The following is a 26,372-nucleotide window of genomic DNA, read 5'->3' as shown; positions in this document are numbered from 1 at the left end:
AGATTGTGGATTCTTAGAAAGAAATCAGTGCCTCACTCTTTTTCTTAAATATTTTGTTCTCATTTGTTCTGTATTTAGTTCAGAGTTTCTTGTAAGGATAGTATTTGTAATTCAGATATAATTATAATTCAACTTGAGATGCTGAATGGTGGGAGGAGTACAGACAAGTTGTATTTGTTGTGGTAAATGGATTTCTGCTGCTAATGTTTGGAAGAGTAAACTAATTTGTGATCATAGCAACTAGTGCTGTAATTTTCTGTAGTTGTGGCATACTCATTAAAAGCATGGGTAAGAGGACCTGGAGGTTAGTATTATCTCCCCTACAGGAACCTTCATCATTTTGCTAGATTTCCCATCCTCCTCCTCTCATTTCCACACTGCACACTCACTTGAGAAAACAGTAGCGGCCTGCCACAAGATTTCTGCTGACAGTTGTTTTGATCTCTGTGCAGGAGTTGACTGAAGCAATCATTTACTTTCTGATCCTTGCCTGTTGTCATGTTTGCTTCTTGCCTTTATGATAGCTCAAATGGGAAGCTCATAGATTTATAATCTAGAGAATAGTGGGGAATGGTCCATTGGTTCTCAAGTTTTCAGATGCAAGAAACCAGAGTTCTGTCATAAGTTGATGGGAAAAAAAATTGTGAACTTACTGCATAAACATTTTGTTTCCAGTACCTGGTGACAACCCTGATCTTCCCTTCCTCCCAAATCCCAACTAATCTGATCAACCTGCACTTTCTGCACTTTAGCATAGCAGACTGAACATTGCACGTTGCTAGTTGTGAGGACCAAAATGCCGTATGGACCCTTGGCTTTTCTAATGTTTATATCAGTAATCAACTGAAAATACTCAAATTCATTTATGGTGGTTAATCAATATCAAAAATTGGTCCCTTGCAATTAATCTGATTATTGGAAATTGTAAAAGATGTACATTTTGTCCATCATAAATTCACTAAATGCTGTTTTGTTTTGATTCATGAGACTTAGTATTGCTGGCTGCCCATCATTTATTGCCTGTCCGTAGTTGCCTTTGAGAAGGTAGTAAATAAAAACTGAAAGAACTGCGAATGCTGTAACAAAAACAAAGTTGCTGGAAAAGCTCAGCAGGTCTAGCAATATCTGTGAAGAGAAAAACCAAGTTAACGTTTCGGGTCTGGTGACCCTTCCTCAGAACTCCTTTGTTTTTGAGAAGGTGGTGGTGAGCTGCCTTCTTGAGCTGTTGCAATTCACATTTTAACAATTTTTCAGTTGCTGGTGTAAAATGTATGAACCAAGTTTGGTATGTTGTATTTTCATCATATGTATTTGCCCATAAAAGCACTTTTTTAAACAATGGCTCACCATGTTGTTACGTTTACTCCAAAATAGAATTTGTACCTTTGATTATTCGTAAGTGCCCCTGCACCATGCCTGTTCCTTACAAAATGATAACGATACCAACTTTATAGCACCCTGTACCACATGAAATGTACCAAAGTGCTTTGAAGGAGTATTTCAAAACAAAACATAACACTGATCCGTATAATGAGATATTGTATTGGAATATCAAGAGCTTGGTCAGAATGGAAGGTTCGTCTCTTGTATCTCACTTTCTTTCTTTAAGTCAGAATTGCAGGCAGGGAATATTGGAGCTTGGGGCAAGGCTGTTTCAGGTACAGCCATTAATGATGAGCCCACTGGTGGGATGTTTGAGATGCTAGAATTGGGTGAGTGCAGATAACTTGTAGATTGCTGGGTTGGGAGGTTAGAGATATAGTGCTGTGATACTAAGGATGGATTTAAAATTGTGATGTTTCTTGACTGGAAGCTAACCTTGTAAGACATTATGGAGAGAGTCATTTAGCAAAGCATATGACATTTTGTGCTTTGTAAATAGAGCTAGCTATTGACTTGCAAAATAGAAAATGTATGTCAAACCTTTAAATGCTGTGGTTAGGCCACAGCTAGAGTGTTGCATCTAGTACCAATATATGAGACTCTATCAGAGGGTGAAGATGAGACTTTTTAGAATTTAAAACCTTTCCAATTATGGTGCAAAGACTAGGGACACTCTTTTAAGATTTTGAGTAAGAGATGTAGGAGGACATAAGGAAGAACATTTCTATGCATTGAGTAATAATGCTTCCCATGGTGGCGGTGAGAGAGGAGACCATCCTTGAATGGGCATTTGTGGCAAGTAAACCGGCAGGATTGTGAGGTGGAAAAGGAATTGGTTGATTTCACATTAGCTTTCAATAGAGCAAGATAGCAACAGTACGAGAGAAGGTGTCTGGAGCTCCCCTGCTCCACCTGTTCTTTTTTCCTTCCTTTTTCTTTTTCTCTTTTTGTTTTCCCTCCTTCGTGCTTTTCTCTCAACTAATATTATCGACTTAACCCAGAGGGGCATGGAGAAGTTGGTGAGCCCAAGAGATGAATCCCAGAGCTGCAGGGAGTCGGGTCCCGGAGCAGAGGCCAGCAAGGGGAATCGAGTCCCAGAGATAACCTACCTTGGAGTAGCTCAGAGCCAGTGTGGAGCAAACTGGAGACTTAGAGCGGAGTGGGGACAGTTGTTGGACTGGGGTCTGGCGCAGGCAGTCAGACCATTTGTGGGGGCCCCTACGCTTAGCTAGTGCAATGTTATGTTTATTTGTGATTACCTTTTTAACTATCTCTTATTTCTGTAAAGCAATGTAACATTTTTTTAAATCTAAGATTTGTACCTCTGTACTTGTATCTAAGATGATACCATAAAAGGTGACACTGTAAAACTTTTCACTGTATTCCTTTCCATCTGTACTTGAGTACATGTAACAATAAAGGATATTCTAATTCAAGGGTCCTTCTGGCCTCCATCTGCATCATAATGGTGCTTTAACAAGTAAATTAGCAATTATTGAAGAAAAGGGCTTGATGCCATTTAAGATTAGGGCAGCAGAGTTGGCTGACCTCAAATTTATAGAGGATAGACTGTGAGTCACCAACCACAAATGCATTGGAATAGTCAAGTGTAGAGGTAACAAAGACATGAAATGGGTTTCAGTAGCAGATGAATTGAAATAAAGCACGGTTAGGTGATGTTATAGACATAGAAATAACGATAGTCTTAGCAATGAGAGTATTTAGGCAAAAGCTCATCACAGGGACAAATATGACACACAAGATTGTGAATAAACAGTTGCCAGGAGAGAGTTGGAAACCAGGGACCTAAAACAATGGCTTTCAAACATAATGAAGGAAACTTCTGCTCATGAGGTCCTGGACATCAGACAAGCTGTCTGATTTTTCTTAATCAATAGTAATCAAAAGAGGTGAAGATAAGGTGGGACTAGTGGTATGGACAGTGTAAATGTGAAAACTAAAACCGTGCTTTGATTATGGATGCAAAGTGCAGCATGAGGTAAGACGTAGGAAGGAACCAAAGATAGATTCTTGAGAGAGACCAGAGGTAATGCTTTGCAAATGAGCAGAAAAACTATTTCAATCTGACTATGGTTAAGTTGATAAAAATGAAACCATTTAAAGAGGTTAAATGAGGTTCTGTCTTAAGCGGACAGGTTAAACAGGCTTGGTTTGTATCCACAAGAGTTTAGAAGAGTTAGAACTGACTTTGTCAATTCATGTAAGATCTGAAGGCTCTTGACTAGGTAGATATGGAAAGGATGTTTCCTCTTGTGGGCGTATCAAGAAAAAGGGATCCATCTTTAAAATAAGATGTCACCCATTTAAAACAGAGGTGAAGCATGCTTTTCCCCTCAGGGTCATGAGTCTTCAGAACTCTGTTCCTGAAAAAGTGTTGGAATGAGTGTCTTTAAGCATTCTTAAGGCAAAGGTGGATAGATCCTTGGTAAACAAAGAAATGAAAAGTTATCTAAGTTAATGGTGAGAGTACAGATTTGAGATGACAATCAGATCAGCCGTGATCAGATCATCTTAAAAAGTTGAGGTGAATAGGATATCAAACCTCAGAAGCTAGGATTTTGAAATTGCAGTTTTAAATATAATTGAAGATTAGTTTTTTTTCTCATGATTAAATGTAGAAGAATGTGAAAGAAAGGGAAATGTGGGTAGAGGGTGATTTAAAAAGAGTTGAGAGATTACCTTTATTTGTTATTGATGTGAGTAGCAAGACACTGAAAGTTGACAAAGCAGGGGCTAACCATTAGTATCATTTGGGGGGTTTACATAGAGGTGGGCATTCAGGAGACATGATGGCAACAAAATCAAGATTGAGTCGAGATGAATGTTGAAAGCAGAGTTTGAAGAGTCATTTGGTACAGAGGCTGAGAGAGAAAAATGGTCATGAGAACGTTTTTATTATATTTTTGGGAGACTAGAGGATGAGGGCATTGAATGAGAAGTGGAAAAAGGTGCATTGCTTGATGGAGGAGAAATCGACATGAGTAAGATTCAGGCACGGGAGTGACCTTGTGGCCACACCACCACAATGGTAATTCTGATGGGGCAAGTGGAGGTAGATATAACTTGATGGGTCAGGTTAGTTGAGAAGAAAGGTGTCATCAATCTTCAGCTAGTTTTCCATTAAAACCACGATGTCACTGCAGTCATCCACTGTGTAATCATCTGCCGTATAATCATATACCACATCAGCAAATGGTGTTGTGTACAGCCATGTTCTAGAATCAAAAGGTGGTGAAAGCCAAATTTGGCTCTTTGGAAGAGGTTGATATGGCAGACATCCTGTGAGTACTTCGTGTTTGAAGGTGAGATAGTGGGTTACTTGGGGCTGCTGCTATTAATGGGCCAGTACCCTGTGTAAGGAGTGAAGTCTAGAAGCTAGTAATTAGTAAGGCACATTTAAATAGCTAATGTTACTTGTGCTATTTATATTGTCCAGTTCCACAGTGATAGAGTTGTTGTGGGAAGCTATTGGCCATTCCTGCCAGCAGAGTAGGACATCCGATGGACATATCCTCATGAAAAGCCAGAGTTCTGGATTGATAATTTTAGATTATCAGGTTTGTGCATGCTTGTTTTATAACTGTGCCAACCATTTGGAATGGAGCTAGTTCACACTGAAGTCATGGGCAGACCTACAATGATAGCTGCACAGTGATCTCGACCTCAATGAGTGGGCACTGAGACATTATTAATGTGTATCAAACTGGCAAGCTTTACTGTCTTTTACCAGATAGGTCTTTAATGTTTGAAGATGAAAAGCCTAATAGTGAAAAGTGAAGCAGAGAAGACATCACTGCAGTGGTTTGCAGCAAAGTGGATGACATGGGAAGGCTATTGCTGCTTGTGATAACAAAGTCCAAGAACCCACTTTGCTTTGCGAATATCAAGACACTATACATACATTGAGGCTAACAATTCTGCCTGGATAACACTAGCATTTTTGAGGTATGGATTAGGAAATTGACAAATGTAGCATTGGACAAAGTGAAGATTATCACCCTCATGACCCTGCAGAGCGTGATGGCTGCTGTCCTGCTCATCTATCTGTTCTCATAGCTGAAGCCACAAAAGCCATTGAAATGCTTTGGGATTTCACATAGCAGCACAAAATGTAGAAAACGCATTTGACTGTATTGACAACATGACAGATGCATCTGAGTGCTAAGGAGAAGTAGATTACTGGGTTATTTCACAGCTAACATGTAACGTTTTCCGATGTCTTTTACTGTGGAAGATGATGCAAGGTGTGAACAAATTTAAAAATAATAACAGTTTTCACATATTTAGTGTCTTTGCGTTGACATTTTTTATCCAACATAAAATGCATTTGTAGGCAAATTAAATTATGTAGGGTTCTGTAGTGTAGTTATCTCAGAGCTCAGAGTAATATGAAATTGTGGGCAAGTCCCCTAGAGTTCGATTTACAGTGATTTTATTATATTTTTATATCAATGTTAAATTATTTTTATCTTTTCTCTGTAATAGAAAACTCATCAAAGTGCACTTCAAGTACAGCAGAAGGCAGAAGGCATGCTACAGGCTAATCACTATGATATGGAAATGATTCGGGAATGCGCAGAGAAGGTGGCTTCCAATTGGCAACAGCTCATGCTAAAGATGGAAGATCGGTTAAAACTCGTCAATGCCTCGGTTGCATTTTATAAAACATCTGAGCAGGTAAATCTAAAAGCGGAGTGTTTTTTTTCTTTTAATTCAAATATATGGCTATATTGCGCAAGTAATAGTGATAGAAAGTCCTTTTGTTAATTGCATTCTTCAAAAGCTAACATATTGAGTGGGAGGGAATATAAAGAGAGAGGCTGAATAATGCTGACATGTAATAGGTTAATTATCTGACTCAAAAATATTCAATAAAACAATTGATACCAATCTATTTTGCAGAATTAAAATCAGCGATGTTATCTTAAAATTTACATTTGTTTATCCCTAAGTTCAAATATGATCAATTAAAATGTGAATTATGATTCAATGTACTCAATTATTGTGGTATGTTGCTTTGTAGAGTAGTTGAAAGAATAGATGACATTGTTGGAGGGTTTGGTATCACTGTTCATAGAGATCTGAAACCTTGCAATTTATTTTGCGTAGGAGGATCAAAATTAAAAAAAAAGGTTCATTACTTAAGTGGCAAGGACACTTGCTACAGGGCCCATGGACTTGTATGCCTTTCTCCCATTCTCAGATCTCTTCTGTCTGCTGTCACATCTCTCCCCTCTCCGTGTGCCTGCAAACAGATCAATATTTTTTGGTAAACCAAAAGACCCAGGTTGTTTCTCTGACAGATATTTTTTGATGAAATTATGTGAAGTAGGTTTTTATTCTGCAGTTTACATGATTATGGTTAATTTGTTTAACCAGAGACATATTATTTCCGGAAATTTACCGAGCAAGTTACGAATGTTTTTGCTACAAATTAGTAAACAATTGAAGGGGGATCATTCCAAAACAGAATGGAAGATCTCCGAAAGCAAAAAAAAAACCTGGATGCTGGTAAACCTGAGAGAAAATCTCAAAATAATTCTAAAATTTCACAAAAATGCTTTTGTACTTAACAGGTCAGCCATCATCTGTGGTCAGGGAGAGAAACAAATGAATAGACAAGTTAGGAGCAGGAGTGGGCCATTTATTAAGATTACGATTTACGTAGTTGTAACCCCAAATCCACTTTTGCCTTAAAAATATTCAGATCCTGCATGTACTGCTTTTTTAGGAAGCAACTTCCAAAGACTGAGCCCTCTGAGAGGAAGCATGTATTTTCATCTCTTGTTTTGAATGGGTGATCGCTTAAACAGTGAACGCTCGTATTCGGATCTTCCCATAAGACGAAGCATCATTCCCACATTTGCCCTGTGAAGCCCGCTCAGAATTTTATGTTTCAGTGATATTGCCTTTTCTTCTTCTAAACTCCATAAATGCAAGCCTAGCCTGTCCAACCTTTCTGTATCAGACAGCTTACCCATTTCACTTATTAATCTAGTAAATCTTTCTGGATTGCTTCCAATGTATTTACACATTTAAATAAGGAGAACGTACGGTATGTAGTACGCGAGATGTGGTCTCACCCATGCCCTGCATAACTGAAACATGTTCTCTCTACTATTCCCATTCCCCTTAAAATAAAAGATATTATTTTATTCGTCTTCTCAATTGGTTGCTATGCTTGCATGATATCCTTTTGTGTTCAGGCACTAAGGCAGTCACATCCCTATGCATCTTGGAGATCTGCAGTTTCTTGCCATTTAGATAATGTGTTCTTCTTTCTGTCAAAATGGACAATTCCACATTTTACCATGCCATATCCATTTGACTTGTCTTTATGCACTCACTGAACTTATCTATAATTTCAAAGTTAATGCGGAATCTTGTAGTTACATTATGTTATGCCCCCATGATGGGATGGACATTGTTTGGACTTCTGCTAAGAAGTCGCTAGCTGATTAAATACTGAGTTTAAGAACCTGACTGGTTGTGCAGCAGAGAGAACAAAGTGTGGAGCTGGATGAGTCCACATTTTGAATGTTCAGCTGCTACTGCAGGCTGATAATCTGACGTCCCTTCCCCTTAAAAAGATACAAATGCTGTTGCTGACCTGAAGTCCATTCCTGTGGGGAGAGCCAGGGAAGGTAATCTGCTGTTCTTACCTAATTTGGCTTACAATTGACTTCAAATACATGGCAATGTGGTTGCTCTTAACGGTTCTCTGATATGATTGAGCAAGCAATGTCCGTGGGCTGTGAGGGATGGACAACAAGTGCTGACCTTGCCAATGGTTCCCACATTCCAGGAAAGAATATAAGAAATTCAGCTGCGGATGTCAGGGTTGCTGCAAGGGATAGTGTCAAAAAACATAAACATAAGTTTATAATGGCATAAATATGATTTGGGTATCCAGTTATTCCATGATATGGTTTGTACGTGTAATTTTAAGCATTCTATTTATGTGTGTCATGAAATTAGATTGGAGCTGAAGACTGTAGTGCAGTGATGGCCTTTTTTTAGATTTAGTCATTTGTGGAATGTAGGTGTCACTGGTTGGCCAGCATTTATTGCACATTCCTAGTTGCCCTTGAGAAGGTGGTGGTGAGCTGCCTTCTTGGATCATTGCAGTCCACCACCTGTGGATTAACCCACAATGCCATTAGGGAGGGAATTCCAGAATTTTAATCCACTGACAGAGAAGGAACGGTAATGTTTTTCCAAGTTAGGATTGTTAGTTTGGACTCAACGTTTATTATTAAGCCTTGGAGATGGGAACAAATCATGACTACTTGACATGATGGTTTCTATGTTTGTCAGACTTTGTTTGTTAGGGGAAAGAAACCTTGCTAGTGAGCCCCACCATCTGATCAACCGTGCGAAATGCCTGCCACTGAGGCAGTATATAACTTTTAAGTGAATGCAAATGTTCTTGGTCAGGCCTTGCCCGTATTGGAATGTGTGTGATTGAGTCATATGCGATCTATTTCTAACTTGTGAAGCTTTGGCAGGACCATGCATACGAACTTGTTCATGTCAAGAGCCTGAAGATTGGCATGGAGAGTATGTCTCAAATGTGGTAGCACTTTTGCAGGTATGTTTCTTGTTATACTGCATTGACCTCACTCTGGCTTAAATCAGGATGCAATAAGGCCGTAAGGAACCTGTTTAGGAAATTGCTCCAACGTCATGGCAGCTGCAGTTGGAGAAAACAATACTTCATCTCTGGGTCTGCTGATTCTTCTCATTCAATCCATCTCCCTGGCTACCAATTCATTATCTCTTTGCTCTAAGTTAGGTAGGACAGAGCAATATTTGTGACGTGAATTTTTGCTAATCACAATCCATCTGCAAACTGATAAAACTAAACCCGTTCCTGTTACTAAAGTCCAATGGCTGTTTTCAGGGAGCTTTCAATGAGGAGTGGCCATTGTCCTTGTGGAAATTGAGCAAAATGCAACATTAAATACCAAATGATCATCTGGCTCTCAGGGTTCATGGTGAATTACACAGACTTATTGGCCCTTTTGCACATGGCATTAGGGACCATCCTTAGGCATCTGCTTATGGCTGAATGGAAGATGCCTCATATCCCTCATGGAACATTGAATGACTGTGTAGAAATTCAAGATGACACTTAGTGTTAAGCCAGTGGGCAAAGTTTTCCTTCCTTGTCATGAAACCACAGGCCTTCAGCAGGCTCTGATATAGGCATGTGAGTAACTGCTGTCAAATCCTTAACTATCTTAACCTTGCTATTCTGACATTTTCAGGTAGTTACTCTGCCTGAGGCATATTTGATTACGCGTCATTGATCAGCATTACACTGATCCTAGGTTGGCAGCATCAGGAGCTTCCTGACCCTTCATTGCCACCCTTTCTCCAATGCCAAAGCTTCCCAAACCTTTTCACCACTGTAACCCCATTTTGAGGCTTGAAAATAGTCATAGCTATGATGAAAGCTGAGGATGGTGAGGAAGAAGATCTAGTTGAGTTAGCCATAATGAATAGAACAGAATCAAAGAACGAAGAAAATTACAGCACAGGAACAGACCCTTCGGCCCTCCGAGCCTGCGCCAATCGAGATCCTCTGTTTAAAACTGTCATTTATTTTCTAAGGGTCTGTATCTCTTTGCTCCCTGCCCATCCATGCACCTGTCCGGATACATCTTAAAAGACACTATCCTGTGTCAAATAGAATTCTTGTGGTGTAGAAACAGGCCATTCGGTCCAACAAGTCCATACTGACCCCGAGAGCATCCCATGCAGACCCATTAGCCATACCCACCTAACCCACACACCCTTGAACACTGTAGGCAATTTAGCATGGCCAATCCACCTAGCCTGCATATCTTTGGACTGTGGGAGGAAACCAGAGCACCCGGAGGAAGCCCATGCAGACACTGGGAGAATGTGCAAACGCTACACAGACAGATCCCTGAGGGGGACTTGAACCCAGGCCCCTGGTGTTGTGAGGCAGCAGTGCTAACCACTGAGCCACTGTGCTGCCGTTTGGCTAGAAAAAGCTACAAGAGTGGGATTCAAATCCGTGCGAGCAGAGTGCAGTGTATTTGTAGTCCGTTGCCTTAACCTCTTGGCAACCTCGTCACGTAACCCCCATGGGGTTATGGGAATAAGGTGGAGGTCTGGGTCTACGTTGATGCTCTTTTAAGGGTCAGTGCGAACCTGATGGGTTGAATAGCCTCTTCCAGAATATGGGGATTCTATCAAATCTAATCTAATTATGGCAGTTGCAGTGCCCAGGCTCTGGGTCGGTCATTGCTGATTTTTCTTCTTCTTTGCCACAGCATCAGAAATCTCTGGATCAGACATGTTCTGTCTGCTTGAAGTGGACTGTGGGCAAAAGCCAAACGAGGCTCTAGTCTATTTTGCCTCCTTACTGACTGTAGGCCAATGGGGAGCCCAGTGCTGTGCATTGACTGCATTCTGGTCTCCACCTAACCCACTATAGCCAAATTCTTTCATGATCTTGTTCCTGGCTACCTCTTCTGGCTATCACAGATGTGTATCTTGACAGTTGCCGTCTGGTACAGGTAGTCACCATTGTGCAGTCTTGTTCAGTTACCTTTAATGACACACTCCACCCTCTCTCTTCAGTTTAGTGCTGACTTATGTCATAGCCGAGTCACCCACCATCACCCTTGATCAATTCTCCATCACCCTAGAGCTGCCCACTGTCACTGTCAAGCCACCATTACTCTGGCACTCTGAGCTGTACCCTCCCTAAGCACCAGTGACATGCCAACCATCTTCCTTGGCCTGACTTCAAGTTACCCCCAACTCTGCCAGCTTTACTGTTGACCTGCTGTCTTTCAGTCTTGATTTTCCTTTCTCGTGTTCTTGAGATGCCTTCAGTTCATGTTGATCTCCCCTCCATTGCTCTTTCTCTCCTGTCCCTCTTCTTAGGGCCACCACAACCCAACCTGTCTTCCTTAGATAGTCATTCCTGGCTTACCCAAATGGCTACCACCTTCTCATCTATGGACAGTCATGTTCCAATGTCCCTTGACAGTTGTCATCACACTTTTCCCTTGACAACTGTAACTTTTCCCATGAGCGGTTCAATGTAACATTTCAGCTTTCCCTCCCACCCCGATCCAATAAAGTTCTGAAAATGGCAAAAAGCAACTCCTTTTCACCTGAAATCTTCCAGGAAGAGTACTTTGCCTCCTGGAATTTAACCTGGAAGCATGTATTTCTTTGTGGCTGCTAATATAATTGTATAGATGCAATTTAATCTGGCAAGCATGATTTTTTATGAGTATGCATAAATGCTAAGTTATTGAAACAAATAAATACTCACCACTTGCCAATCTCTGAAGCATAATGAGATTTTATCCAGTGTTTCAGGTCAGTGGAAGTCAGGGGGAAACATTTCAAGCCTAAAAATGATACAATTTCAAGAGTTCTTATTTTTCAATTTGCTGGCATAGAATTTTCTCCTAAGAATTATTGACTCTCTTTTTTACAGTTTTTTCATCATCAATGTTTACCTTTTGGGCTGTGCCCTCTTTTCCTCCTTATTGTATTATAGTCCTGTAAATTCTGAATGAAACACTGAGCTAATTTCCCTAATCTAGTAAATAGGAGATCAGATGTAGCTAAACAGTCATGTGGTTTAGGAGCATAATTGGGATCTTAGCGCAGCTAATGTAGTTGTGGTTACTTTTCACCATCATGTATCAGTAAGAAATAGACAGTGATTTGGCATGCTGCTTGGTTAGCCTTATGCTTACATTATGGAGGTGAGACACACTTCTGTTCTCATTTGGGCTTGGGAAACTTGCAGACCTGTAAAGTTCATACTCATCTTCAGATTCAACTCAGAATGTTTTTGTTATTTAACTTCAGATCCCAGGTATTGGGATTGTTGTAATATGTGATCTGATGTGAACTATTAAATCTTTCTTTGCGCTTCTGATGCTATTCATTAAATTAAAATATTAACCTTTTGAGCCTACAGAAATATCAACTGTGGTCAATGTATAAAATTATGTGTTTGTTTTGTTTAATGTGAAGGCAAAATAATAACTCCAGCACTCAAATTTATGTTTAATATTTAATTTTAATAAGAAGTACCAGTGCGTTAGATGTATAATATGCCATAAAGTGCCTTGCATATTTCACAGATTCGCAATCCAGGCACAGTAATTTTATTTTGTTGCCGTGCAAGATTTTGTTTGAATTAATAGGCTGGGGCTTTTTTCCCTGAGGCATCTGAGACTGAGGAGCGACCTTACAGAGGTTTATAAAATCATGAGGGGCATAGATAGGGTGAATAACCAAAGCCTTTTTCCCAAATATGGGTGCCTAAAACATAGGGTGAGGTTGATGGGGGAAAAATTTATAAAGGACCGAAGGGCAATTTTTACATGGGGAGGGTAGCACATTTATGGAACGAGGTGCCAGTGGAAGCAGGTACAGTTACAACATTTGAAAGGTATCTGGATGGGTACATGAATGGGAAAGGTTTAGAGGGAGATAATAGGAATTGAAGATGCTGGAAAATCCCGAGATAACAAGGTGTGGAGCTGGATGAACACAGCAGGCCAAGCTGCATCTTAGGAGCAGGAAAGCTGACGTTTCGGGCCTAGACCCTTCTTCGTTCTGATTAAGGGTCTAGGCCCAAAATGTCAGCTTGGCCTGCTGTGTTCATCCAGCTCCACAGCTTGTTATCTAGGGTTTAGAGGGATATGGGCCAAATGCCATCAAATGGGACTAGGTCAGTTTAGGATATCTGGTCAGCATAGACAAGTTGGACTGAAGGGTCTGTTGCAGTGCTGTATAACTCTGACTATAATAACTGTTCGTTTGGATTTTGCACGTAGGTCTGCAGTGTTCTGGAGAGTCTGGAGCAGGAGTACAAACGAGAAGAGGACTGGTGTGGAGGTCTTGATAAGCTTGGTCCAAACTCGGAATGCGATCATGTAACACCCATGATCAGTAAACATCTTGAACAAAAGGAGGCCTTTCTCAAAGTAAGTGAAAAAAATTTGTCTATTTGCTCACTGTTAGTCATTTCTAATAGATATTCGTCAAATGAAGAAGTATGATTCTGCCAGCAGCTCTAAATTTAGAAAGAAACATGGAAAAGATAGCAGGTACGTTATTTAATACTTACATAAGAGTTCCCCTCTCAGATGGACATTTCAAAATAATTATTCTCGAAGTGAAGTGACTAGGAGGGGAAGAAACTGTTATAATTTTATATTAGATTGAGCTATGAAGTTCCAGGATGGTTCTGAGTTGATAGAGTAATTTCAAAACTAATTTTTGTGCTAAATACCCCTTTTTGTGCACAGCACATTAGTTAAATGATTTCATGGAGCTATACAACCAAATGAAATTCAGCTGTGTTGTGTTGCAATGTAAAAAAAAATTACGTCGCAATGATGATTGATTCATCAAATATAATTGTATGTCAAGGGCTTAGATAAACCACATGCTTACCTAAACTGAGAGAAAAGAAACATTAGAGGCATTGTTCAGAAACAACAGAAAAATGTTACTGAGATCCCAATCTTAAATAAAATACACAAATGTAAAAGGTTGAGGTGAACATACACATCAGATTCCTCGGGTACACGTTGGCTTGGCAAACAAAGCCAAAACTACACTGTATGGCTCGAGTATGACGAATTAAAGCCACACTGTTTAGAGCAGATCCCAGTAGCCGCCCAACCATCCATCTAGTTGAGCTTCCTTTATTAACTTTGCAAATGAGCAAAGAATCCCAACTCCTGGCAAGATGAGATAATTAACCATAGTCCACAAGAGACTGTAAGAAACTCACTCCATTAGAGAAAGAATTGGTTAGAAATACGTTGAGGAACACCAGTCCACATCAAGTGTGGGACAAGATGAGGCAGGCCTTTATGAAAGACCACAGTTAGCTCTGTCCCTAAAATGGACACATATTATTACCAGACTGGAATTAGCTACATATTGCAGTTTACATTGTATCCGTCACTGTTTCCTGCTAGGTGCCCATGTCGAGTGCTTATACTATTTTTGTTTATCAACTGTTGAATCCAGATCTTTATGTAAGGGGTTTTAATAAATACCATCGTGTGCCTTGAGGCTACTCCTTTTCTGTGGTATTTAATATTTTTGTACAGTTTGCAATATTTAATCATTAGTAATCAAATATCATGTGAGCATGAATCAGTATAAGTGCTTAGATATTTCCATAGATGGGCAAGAGTAAAATTCTGCTTATGTGCAAAATTTGAGCTAAATTTACTTTTTTTGACTTTTTCTTCAAGGCCTGTACTTTAGCAAGGAGGAATGCAGATGTTTTCCTGAAGTATCTCCATAGAAACAGTGTCAACATGCCAGGAATGATGAGTCACGTCAAAGCACCAGAGCAGCAAGTGAAGAGTAAAACCGCTTTTACTGCAGATCAAAACTAAGCCTTTGTAGAATCACAGGCACTTGCATCATAAAAGGAGGCCATTTGACCAACATGCCTCAACTAGTTCTTAGAGCTCTTTTGCTTGATTCTTCACCCTCTTTTTCTGTTGATGAACTGTGATTTTTCATCCATAAGTAACTGTCTCTCAACTCCCTTTTCAAAATATTTATAGCATTAGCTTCCACCACCTGTTTAGGTAAAGTATTCAATTTTGCAATGCTCTCACTAGATCTTTTAAATCTATGACATCTGGTTATTAATGCACTTAACCAGAAAGAAAAGCTTGCATTTGTCTAATGCTTTTTACAAGCTCTGAACATCTCCAAGTACATGTGATTAATGCCTTGTTTGCTCCACACTGCCCTCCAACCCCACCACACCCGGCACCTTCCCCTGCAACCGCGGCAAATGCTATTCTTGCCCCCACACCACCTCCCTCACCCCTATCCCAGGCCCCAAGATGACTTTCCATATTAAGCAGAGGTTCACCTGCACATCTGCCAATGTGGTATACTGCATCCACTGTACCCGGTGTGGCATCCTCTACATTGGGGAAACCAAGCGGAGGCTTGGGGACTGCTTTGCAGAACATCTCCGCTCGGTTCGCAATAAACAACTGCACCTCCCAGTCGCAAACCGTTTCCACTCCACCTCCCATTCTTTAGATGACATGTCCATCATGGGCCTCATGCAGTGCCACAATGATGCCACCCGAAGGTTGCAGGAACAGCAACTCATATTCCGCTTGGGAATGCTGCAGCCCAATGGTATCAGTGTGGACTTCACCAGCTTCAAAATCTCACCTTCCCCCACCGCGTCCCAAAACTAGCCCAGTTCGTCCCCTCCCCCCACTGCACCACACAACCAGCCCAGCTCTTCCCCTCCACCCACTACATCCCAAAACCAGTCCAACCTGTCTCTGCCTCCCTAACCTGTTCTTCCTCTCACCCATCCCTTCTTCCCACCCCAAGCCGCACCTCCATCTCCTTCCTACTAACCTCATCCCACCTCCTTGACCTGTCCGTCTTCCCTGGACTGACCTATCCCCTCCCTACCTCCCCACCTATACTCTCCTCTCCACCTATCTTCTTTTCTCTCCATCTTAGGTCCACCTCCCCTCTCTCCCTATTTATTCCAGAACCCTCACCCCATCCCCCTCTCTGATGAAGGGTCTAGGCCCGAAACGTCAGCTTTCGTGCTCCTGAGATGCTGCTGGGCCTGCTGTGTTCATCCAGCCTCACATTTTATTATCTCCAAGTACATGACAGCTTTTGAAGTGTAAAGCTGCAGTTGTCCAGAGGACTGTATGGCGACTTTCTCATGTGAGAGAGAGAGAGAGTCGGGGGGAAGGGGAGACAGAGAGAGAGAGAGAGAGAGAGAAATACGACTGGTGGTGGTTTAATCCGCGATTCACCACACTTTAGGAGAGTGGAGAGGTTGAGAAACCTCAACACTTTGTTGGTAAACTCAGTCCGTGGAGGAATCGAAATCAACCTTCCAGACAACTGAATAACCAGCCCCCTTTTTTTTTTTGAAGCGTAGTCACTATTTGTAATGTGGATAATTCAGCAGCAGTTTATGCACAACATGGATACAGCAATGTGATCATGGCAAGTTCTTCGTTCTTGATGATTGAGAAATCAGTACTGGCCAGGACACTGGGGACAACTCCCTTGTCATTCTTTAAAATTGTGCCATGGGACCTTTAACATCTACCCAAGTAGGTAGATGGGCCCTGATTTGTCATCTCATTCAAAAGACAACTCCAGTAGTGCCTTACTGCTTCAATTCAATTCAATTCAATTCAATTCTGTTCAAGAGTGTCAGTCTTAATTTTAGTACTTGGCTCCTGGAGTGGGATTTGAACCTGAAAGCATGTGATTGAGATGCTGAGTTACAGCTAGTAATAGTCGCAAAAATAGTTTTTCTTCTATCTGCACTATCAGCAATTATTATTCAGAAACTTTTTTAGTTTCTTCCAACACTGTCTGTTTCAAAGAGAGCAGTCCTAGCATTCTTCCATATTGTCTCATGACTAACGTGGTAACATCCTGTTAAACCACGTTTGTCCCTTTTCTAAGGGCCATACATCTTTTCTGAAAGTGGTGCTCAGAATAATTCACAGGGCTCCACCTGAGGTTTCCATGATTTACAGACTTCTAATATGACCTTTTGTTTTTTAAGAGTTCGTTTTATTCATTTTGTCGGATGTCAGCATCACTGGCTGGGCCAGCATTTATTTCCCATCCCTAGTTACCCGTGAGAAGGTGGTGGTGACTTGCCTTCGTGAAACAGTCCCTCTTTCGTACCTACACTGGCCCCGAACCCCACCTCTTCCTCCGTTACATTGATGACTGTATCAGCGCTGCCTCTTGCTCCCAAGAAGAGCTCGAACAGTTCATCCACTTCACCGACACCTTCCACCCCAACCTCAAGTTCGCCTGAGCCATCTCCAACACATCCCTCACCTTCCTGGACCCCTCTGTCTCCATCTCCGGCAACCAGCTAGAAACTGATGTCCACTTCAAGCCCACCAACTCCCACAGCTACCTAGAATACACCTCCTCCCACCCACCCCCCTGCAAAAATTCCATCCCCTATGCCCAATTCCTTCGCCTCCACCGCATCTGCTCCCAGGATGAGGCATTCCACTCCTGCACATCCCAGATGTCTGTGTTCTTCAAGGACGCAACCTCCCCCCGCAGTGGTCGAGACTTCCCTTGACCGTGTCTCCCGCATTTCCCGCAACAAAACCCTCACACCCTGCCCCCACAATAACCGCCCAAAGAGAATCCCCCAGTTGTCACGTACCACCCCACCAACCTCCAGATACAACGCATCATCCTCCGACACTTCTGCCATCTACAATCCGACCCCACCACCCAAGACATTTTTCCATCCCCACCCTTGTCTGCCTTCCGGAGAGACCACTCTCTCTGGGACTCCCTTGTCCGCTCCACACTGCCCTCCAACCCCACCACACCCGGCACCTTCCCCTGCAACCGCGGGAAGTGCTACACTTGCCCCTACACCACCTCCCTCACTCCCATCCCAGGCCCCAAGATGACTTTCCGTATCAAGCAGATGTTCACCTGCACATCCGCCACTGTGGTAAACTGCATCCACTGTACCCATTGTGGCTTCCTCTACATTGGGGAAACCAAGCGGAGGCTTGGGGACTGCTTTGCAGAACACCGCCGCTCGATTTGCAATAAACAACTGCACCTCCCAGTCGCGAACCATTTCAACTCCCCCTCCCGTTCCTCAGACGACATGTCCATCCTGGGCCTCCTGCAGTGCCACAATGATGCCACCCGAAGGTTGCAGAAACAGCAACTCATATTCCGCTTGGGAACCCTGCAGCCCAATGGTATCAATGTGGACTTTACAAAGTTCAAAATCACCCCTTCCCCCACTGCATCCCAAAACCAGCCCAGTTCATCCCCGCCTCCCTAACCTGTTCTTCCTCTCACCTATCCCCTCTTCCCACCTCAAGCTGCACCTCCATTTCCTCCCTACTAACCTCATCCCACCTCCTTGACCTGTCTGTCCTCCCCGGACTGACCTATCCCCTCCCTACCTCCCCAACTATACTCTTCTTCTCCACCTATCTTCTCCTCTATCCATCTTCTATCTGCCTCCCCCTCTCTCCCTATTTATTTCAGAACCCTGTCCCCATTCCCCTCTCTGAAGGGTCTAGGCCCGAAACGTCAGCTTTTGTGCTCCTGAGATGCTGCTTGGCCTGCTATGTTAATCCAGCTTCACACTTTGTTAGTTTGGATTCTCCAGCATCTGCAGTTCCCGTTACCTCTGCCTTCTTGTACTGCTGCAGTCCACCTGCTGTGGGTTGATATACAATGCCATTAGGGAGGGAATTCCAGGATTTTGACCAGCGACAGTGAAAGAATGGCGCTATATTTCTCAGTCAGGACGGTGAGTACTTTGGAACTTGGGAGGTGATGGTGTTCCCATGTACGTACTGTCCTTGCCTTTCTAGATGGAAGTGATTGTAGGTTTTGAAGGTTCTGTCTGTGGATCTTTGGTGAATTTCTGTAGCGCATCTTGTAGATAGTACACACAGCTGCTACTGAATGTCAGTGGTGGAGGGAGAGCATGCCTGCAGATGCAGTGCCAATCAAGCGGGCTGCTTTATTCTGGATGGTGTCAAGCTGCTTAAATGTTGTTTGGGCTGTTCTCATCCAGGCAAGTGGGGAATGTTTCATCTCACTCCTGATTTGTCGATGATGGACAGGCTTTGGGGAGTCAGAGGGTGAGTTACTCACTGCACTTTCCTAGCCTCTGACCCACTGTTGTAGCTGTTGTATTTATGTGGTGAGTCCAGTTGACTTTCCGATCAGTGACACCCAGGATGTTGGTAGTGAGGGATTCAGTGGTGATAATACCATTGAATGTCATGGGGCGGTGGTTAGATTGCCTGTTATTGGTGATGGTCATAACTTGACTTTGGTGTGACATAAGTGTTACCTAGCGAGTTTTGAGAAGGTTTGTAGCTCAGGTTGAGGTTCTGGATGTGAGTTTGCTCGCTGAGCTGGAAGGTTCGTTTTCAGACGTTTCGTCACCATTCGAGGTAACATCATCAGTGAGCCTCCGACAAAGCGCTGGTGTTATGTCCCGCTTTATTTATCTGGTTAGGTTTCCTTGGGTTGGTGATGGCATTTCCTGTTCTTTTTCTCAGGGGATGGTAGATTGGCTCCAAATCAGTGTGTTTGTTGATGGGGTTCTGGTTGGAATGCCATGCTTCTAGGAATTCTTGTGCGTGTCTCTGTTTGGCTTGTCCTAGGATGGATGTGTTGTCCCAATCAAAGTGGTGTCCTTCCTCATCTGTATGTTAGGATACAAGTGATAGTGGGTCATGTCGTTTTGTGGCTAGTTGATGTTCATGTGTCCTGGTGGCTAGCTTTCTGCCTGTTTGTCCAATGTAGCGTTGGACACTACAATAGCCGTACGGCATGTAGGAACAGGCCCTTTAGGCCACCATGTTTGTTTGCCAACAAACAGAAAGCTACACTAATCCCATTTGCTTGCACTTGGTCCAGAGCCTACTATATGCTGGCATTTTAAGTGCTCATCCAAATGCTGCTTAAATACTTAGACTATTTGCCTCTCCCACCCTCTCAGACAAGCATGTTCCAGATATCTGCCACCCTCTATGAAAAGATTTCAGAATCACAGGATCCCGACAGTGTGGAAACAGGCCATTCGGCCCAACAAGTCCACACTGCCCCTCCAAAGAGCAGACCCATTCCCCAACTTTTTCCCTGTAACCCAGCAGCTCCCTTTTTTAAGACCATAACACATAGGAGTGAAAGAAAGGCCATTCAGCCCATCGAGTCCACTCAGCCATTTAAATCATGGCTGATGGGCATTTCAACTCTACTTCACTGCACCTTCCCCGTAGCCCTTGATTCCTTGTGAGATCAAGAATTTATCAGTCTCTGCCTTGAAGACATTTAATGTCCTGGCCTCCACCACACTCTGTGGCAATGAATTCCACAGGCCCACCACTCTCTGCCTGAAGAAATGTCTTCTCATTTCCGTCTTAAATTTACCCCCTCTAATTCAAAGGCTGTGCCCACAATTTCCCAGCATCCACACTTTCTAAGCCATACATTATCTTGCAAGTTTCTATTAGATCTCCCCTCAACCTTCTAACTACTATTGAATACAATCCCAGGATCCTTAGCCGTTCATCATACGGTAAACCTACCATTCCAGGGATCATTCATGTGAATCTCCGCTGGCGACACTCCAGTGCCAGCATGTCCTTCCTGAGGTGTGGGGCCCAAAATTGGACACATTATTTTTTTTCTCAGATCTCCTCTAAGCCATTTGTTTCTCACTTTAAACTTATTCCTTTGGTCTTAGACATGTTTGCCTTAGGGAAGAGATCATAGAAATCATAGAAACAATATAGAATCCCTACAGTCGGAACAGGACCATTGGCCCAACAAGTTCACCCTGGCCTTCAGAGTATCCCACCCAGACCCATTCCCCTATAACCCACATAATCTACACATTCCTGAACACTATGGGCAATTTAGCATGGCCAATCCACCTAGCTTTCACACCTTTGGATTGTGGGAGGAAACCGGAGCATCTGGAGGAAACCCACGCACATATAGGGAGAATGTGCGAGTTCCACACAGACAGTCACTTGAGGGTGGAATCGAACCCAGGTTCTTATCACAGAGAGGCAACAGTGCTAATCACTGAGCCACCATGCTGCTGTCCTCACGGTACTCTATCAATGCCTGTATTGGTTTTGTAGCCCTCAGGTAGATCCTCCCTTCGTCATCTCTGCAAGGAAAACAAACCTAGTCTATCCAGTCTCTCCTCACAGCTGAGACTTTCCAAGTATCCTCTTGGTGAATCACATCTTGGGGCAGCAGAGTCATTCAGTGATTAGCACTGCTACCTCACAGATCCAGGGACTGGGGATCAATTCCAGCCTCAGGCGATTGTCTGTGTGGAGCCTGCACATTCTCCCAGTGACTTCGTGGGTTTCCTCCCGGTGCTCCAGTTTCCTCCCACAGGCCAAAGATGTGCAGGTTAGGTGGAATGGCCATGCTAAATTGTCCGTAGTGTCCAGGGATGTATAGGTTAGATGGATTCACCATGGTAAGTGCCGGGTTACAGGTACAGGATCTGCATGGGATGCTCTTTGGAGGTTACATGTTCGAATGGCTTGCTTCCACACTGAAGGGATACTGGCATTTTATGCTTCTACTTCTGCGCCCCTTCCAGCACGATTACATCTGACAACCGACCATTCATTGGGTATAGTTTTTGCTTATTAGACTTCCGTTATTAGACAAAATGCATCACCTCACAGTTACAAGAATTGAATACCTCTACCATTGCTCTGCCCAGTTACTAGCTGATCAGTATTGAACTGTAGATTGAAACCATCGTCCTCACTGTCAACAGCATCTCCAATTTTCATGTCATCTGCAAACTTAGGAATTAAACCTTCTACATTTACATTCAAGTCATTAATGTACATAACAAACGGCGAGGGTTCCGGCACCAATCCCTGTGGTACGCCACTGGTCGTAAGCTTCTAATTAGAAAAATAACCCTCCACCGTCACCCTTGTCTCCTATTTGTAAGATAGTTTTGGATCTAGTTTTCAGACTTGCCTCAGATCCCACAGCCTCTTATCTTTTGGTCCAGTCTTCCATGTCTTCTATTTAGTGAACTCTTCAAAAAAGCTCAAATCAGTTAGACAGTATCTTCAGCTAACAAATCTGTGCTAACTGTCCCTGACCAATTTTTGCCTTTCCAAGCATTCAGTAATCCTGTCTTTTAGAACTTTTTCCGACCCACTTTTCGAGCACTGACATCAGACTCACTGGTTTCTAATTAGAGATAATGAGAACTGCAGATTTTGGAGAATCCGAGATAACATAGTGTGGAACTGGATGAACACAGCAGACAAGCAGCATCTTAAGAGCACAAAAGCTGATGTTTCAGACCTAGAAGGGTCTCGGCCTGAAATGTCAGCTTTTGTGCTCTTAACATGCTGTTTGGCCTGTTGTGTTCATCCAGCGCCACACTATGTTATCTTGGATTCTAATTACTTGGCCTATCCTTGCTGCCCTTCTTGAACAAAGGAACTGCATTAGATATCCTCCAGTCAGTGAAGTACTAAGCATAAGTTTGAGAAGACTTTCAGATCCCCAGATGCACTACAGTGACTAGCTGGGCCCCACGGTCCAAAGTTCAGAGCTTGAGATCAAACAACTGGCAGAGCTTTTAACATACTTTACTCAGGATGCATGAAATGTTTTGAAGTTCCTGTATAGAACAAGGTATGCATGCGCCAGAACTTTGCTGTCTTGCCATAGTCGGCAGTCCACAATGTAAAATCACTGAGACTTTAACCACTAAAACACTTGATCACAAATTTTAAAAATCTTAAGTAACTGATATGGAAGACATTGAGACGCTGACTTCGAAAATGCAGAAAACTGATCTCTAACACGTTCAAACTAGTGAATTCTTCAGTAATGATGCTGGTTGACTGAAATAAAGTGAATGTCAACAGGGGGAAAGAAATGAACAATTTAATGAAACAGATTACCACTGACTAGTTATCCATATATCCACTATCTTCATACCAGTCCCATTATTTTTTTGAAAATTCCATCAGTTTCCATACTCAGCGTTCTGACACAAACTTTGTCCTTTTGCATTCTTTACCACAGCCTCAGTCTCTTAACTATCACTGATTTTACACTCTCCCTTCAGACTTACCATAAGACAAAGGAAGAGAAATAGATCATTTGGCCTATTAAGAGAGCTCTGTCAGTTGATCATGGCTGATGTGTTTCTCAACTCATTCTCCTGCCTTCTCCCTGTAATCCTTGATCCCCTTACCAATCAAGAAACTATCTATCTCTGTCTTAAATACACTCAATGACTTGACCTCCACACTCCTCTGCAACAGCATATTCAGTTATTAACCACCTTCTTGCAGAAAAAAGTTCCTCCTCCTCTCAGTTGTAAAAGGTCATCCCTTCACTCTGAGGCTATGGCCATGGGTCCTAGTCCTGTGGCTCTCCTTCAACAGCTCGGCTAGTAGAGCGAGGACTGTAGTGTGTTGCAAATCCATCATCCTTAGGTTGCTGGTTCAATTCCAGCTCGAAGGAGTTCCCACTTTCCTTAAGGGTGGCATGGTGGCACATTGGTTAATCACAGCACCAGGGACCTGGGTTTGATTCCACCCTCGGGCGACTGTCGGTTTGGAATTTACACATTCTCTGTGTGGTTGCATGGGTTTCCACTGGGTGAGACTCCTCTCACAGTCTAAGATGTGCAGGCTAGGTGGATTGACCTGCTAAATTGCCCAGACTATTCAGGGATGTATAGATTAGGTGGGTTATCGGGCGATGGGCCTGGGTGAGCATGCTCTGAGGGTTGGTGTGGACTTGTTGGTCCAGTGTTTCCACACTGTAGGAATTCTGTGATCTAGTCTGTCCTACTAGTTGAAACGTCATCTCCATGGCCATTCTGCTCGGACCTCATTATTGTCAGTTTCAATCTGATCCCCCTTCATCCTTCTACACTCTATATACAGAGTACTAACTCAGAGCCCTCAACCACTGTTGATATGCTGAAGCCTTCATTTCTGGGATCCTCCTGTGGACTCCCTCCAATGCCAGCAAACCCTTCCTTGGATAGCAGGCTCAAAACTCCTCTCAATATCCCAGATATGGTCTGATCAGAGTCTCTTGTACGGTCTTAGCAATTTATTTGTTGTTGTATTCTAGCCCTTTTGAAATGACTGGTAACATTGCATTTGATTTCCTAACTGCCAACTCCCAAGACCACCTACATTTTAGATTTGCAAAGACTTTCCCCATTTAGAAATAGTCTACACCTCTGTTCCTCTTAGCTCATGCACCCGCAATTGTATTCCAACTACCACTTCTTTGCCCACATTCTTAGCCTTTTGCAACCTCCCCCCTTCCTCAACACTCCTGCCCCTCCATCTATCTTTTTGTCTTAGCAATGCAGCGACAATGCCCTTGGTTCCTTTGGTCCAGATTGTGATGTGTAACATGAATAGCTCCTGTGGCAACACAGACCCACGCAGAACTCCACCAGTCACTGGCCGCCATCCTGAAAAAGTCCTCTTTATTCCTACTTTCTGCCTTCAGCCAGTCAGCAAATCTTGTATCCATGCCAATAGCTTGCCCCCACTATAGGCGCTTTTCTTATTGAGCAGCCTGTTGTATAGCACCAATCGAAGGCCTTCTGGAAATCCAAATAGATCAGATCTACTGTCTGTCCTTTGCCTAACTTGCTCATTAGCAGCTCAAAGGATTCTAACAGGTTTGTCAGGCATGACCTCCCCTTGACAAAGCAGTGCTGACTTAGCCCTATTTTACCTTGCATTTCCAAGCATTCTGCATTCTCATCCTTAAAAACAGACTCTAAAATATTCCCAACAACTGAGGTCAAGCTAACCAACCTATAGTTTTCTGTCTTCTGCCTTCCTCCCATCTTTAAATCAGTGTTATTAGCCACTTTCCAGCCTTCTGTGACACTGCCTGATTCCAGTGATTCCTGAAAGATCACTAGCAATAATTAATACAATTTCCTTAGCTACCTCCTTTGGAATTCTAGGGTGCAATCCATCTGGTCTCAATGAAGTATTCACTTTCAGACCTTTTAGGTTCCCCAGCATCTTCCCCCTAGTGATGGATGTGCCACTCACCTCTACCTCATGACTGTCTTGAATGTCTGGTATGCTGCTGGTGTCTTCCACTGTGAAAACTGATGCAAAGTACCTATTCAGTTCCTCTGCCATTTCTTTGTTCCCCATTACTCGGTCTCCAGCTTCATTTTCCCGCGGTCCAGTGTCTGGTCTTGTCTCTCTTTTATCTTCCAGATATCTTAAAAGATTGCAAGAGTTTTTTAAATGTACTATCTAGCTTACTGTTTTATTCCACTTTATTGCTTTTTGTTTTTAGTTATCCTCTGCTTGTCTTTAAAGGCTTCCCAATCCTGTGTTCCCATTGATCTTCACCTCATTGTATGTTGATTATTTTGCTTTTAGATATTCTAATCAACTTGTTCAGCAATGTTATTACACACTTCTGGAGCAGTTGGGAATGGAACCTGGTCCAGCGGAAGGGACACGAACATTGTACCACAAGCACCTTCTTTTACTTCTTTGCTGTCCTTGAATTTTCCTTGTTAGCCATGGTTGTCTCATCACCCCTCCATCTGCTGCTTCTTCCCTGGGATGAATTTCCATTGTGCGTCCCAGATTACCACCTGCCATTACTACTCCGCTATCATCCCTGATAGGCTCCCCCGCCAATCAACATTGCCCAGCTCCTTCCTCATGTCTTTGTGGTTATCTGTACTCAATTTTAATACCATTACACCTGATTCCTGCTCCTCCCTTGCAACTGTAGGATGAATTCTATCATAATGTGGTCACTGACCCCAGTGGTCCTTCACCTTATGCTCCCTACTCAAGTCTCCATCATGACATATCACCAAATTCGGAATTGCCAGTTCACTAGTTCGCTGTACCACAAGCTGCTTCAAAACAAACTCATAGCATTCCATGATAACAAAGTGTGGGGCTGGATGAACACAGCAGGCCAAGCAGCATCTTAGGAGCACAAAAGCTGATGTTTCGGGCCGAGACCCTTCATCAGAAAGGGGGGATGGGGAGAGGATTCTGAAATAAATAGGGAGAGAGGGGGAGGTGGACTGATGATGGATACAGGACAAAATAGGTGGAGAGGAGAGTATGGGTGGGGAGTACTCTCCTCTCCACCTATCTTCTCCTCTATCCAACTTCAGTCTGCCTCCCCCTCTCTCCCTATTTATTTCAGAATCCTCTCCCTACCCCCTTTTTCTGATGAAGGGTCTAGACCCGAAACATCAGCTTTTGTGCTCCTAAGATGCTGCTTGGTCTGCTGTGTTCATCCAGCCCCACACTTTGTTATCTTGGATTCTCCAGCATCTGCAGTTCCCATCATTTCTCATAGCA

The 26,372-nt window shown here is 42.9% G+C and overlaps 1 protein-coding gene across 5 annotated transcripts in view; it reads left to right on the top strand.

Moving 5' to 3' along the window:
* LOC125461125 (triple functional domain protein-like) overlaps positions 1 to 26,372 on the top strand; it is a 636,773-nt gene that overhangs the window by 267,196 nt on the left and 343,205 nt on the right. For all 5 annotated transcript variants that reach the window (XR_007249410.2, XM_048549570.2, XM_048549543.2 and 2 more), the window contains 3 exons: positions 5,890 to 6,081; positions 13,251 to 13,400; positions 14,688 to 14,802. Coding sequence is in view for 4 of the 5 variants with exons in the window: in XM_048549570.2 (XP_048405527.1) it covers positions 5,890 to 6,081; positions 13,251 to 13,400; positions 14,688 to 14,802 (457 nt within the window). In the remaining variant the exon portion in view is untranslated. The remainder of the gene's footprint in view (positions 1 to 5,889; positions 6,082 to 13,250; positions 13,401 to 14,687; positions 14,803 to 26,372) is intronic.

Source organism: Stegostoma tigrinum, chromosome 2 (assembly GCF_030684315.1).
Source record: "Stegostoma tigrinum isolate sSteTig4 chromosome 2, sSteTig4.hap1, whole genome shotgun sequence".
NCBI lineage: Eukaryota > Metazoa > Chordata > Chondrichthyes > Orectolobiformes > Stegostomatidae > Stegostoma > Stegostoma tigrinum.
Note: the sequence above shows the minus strand (reverse complement) of the source record. Positions and strands in the feature narration are given on the sequence as shown.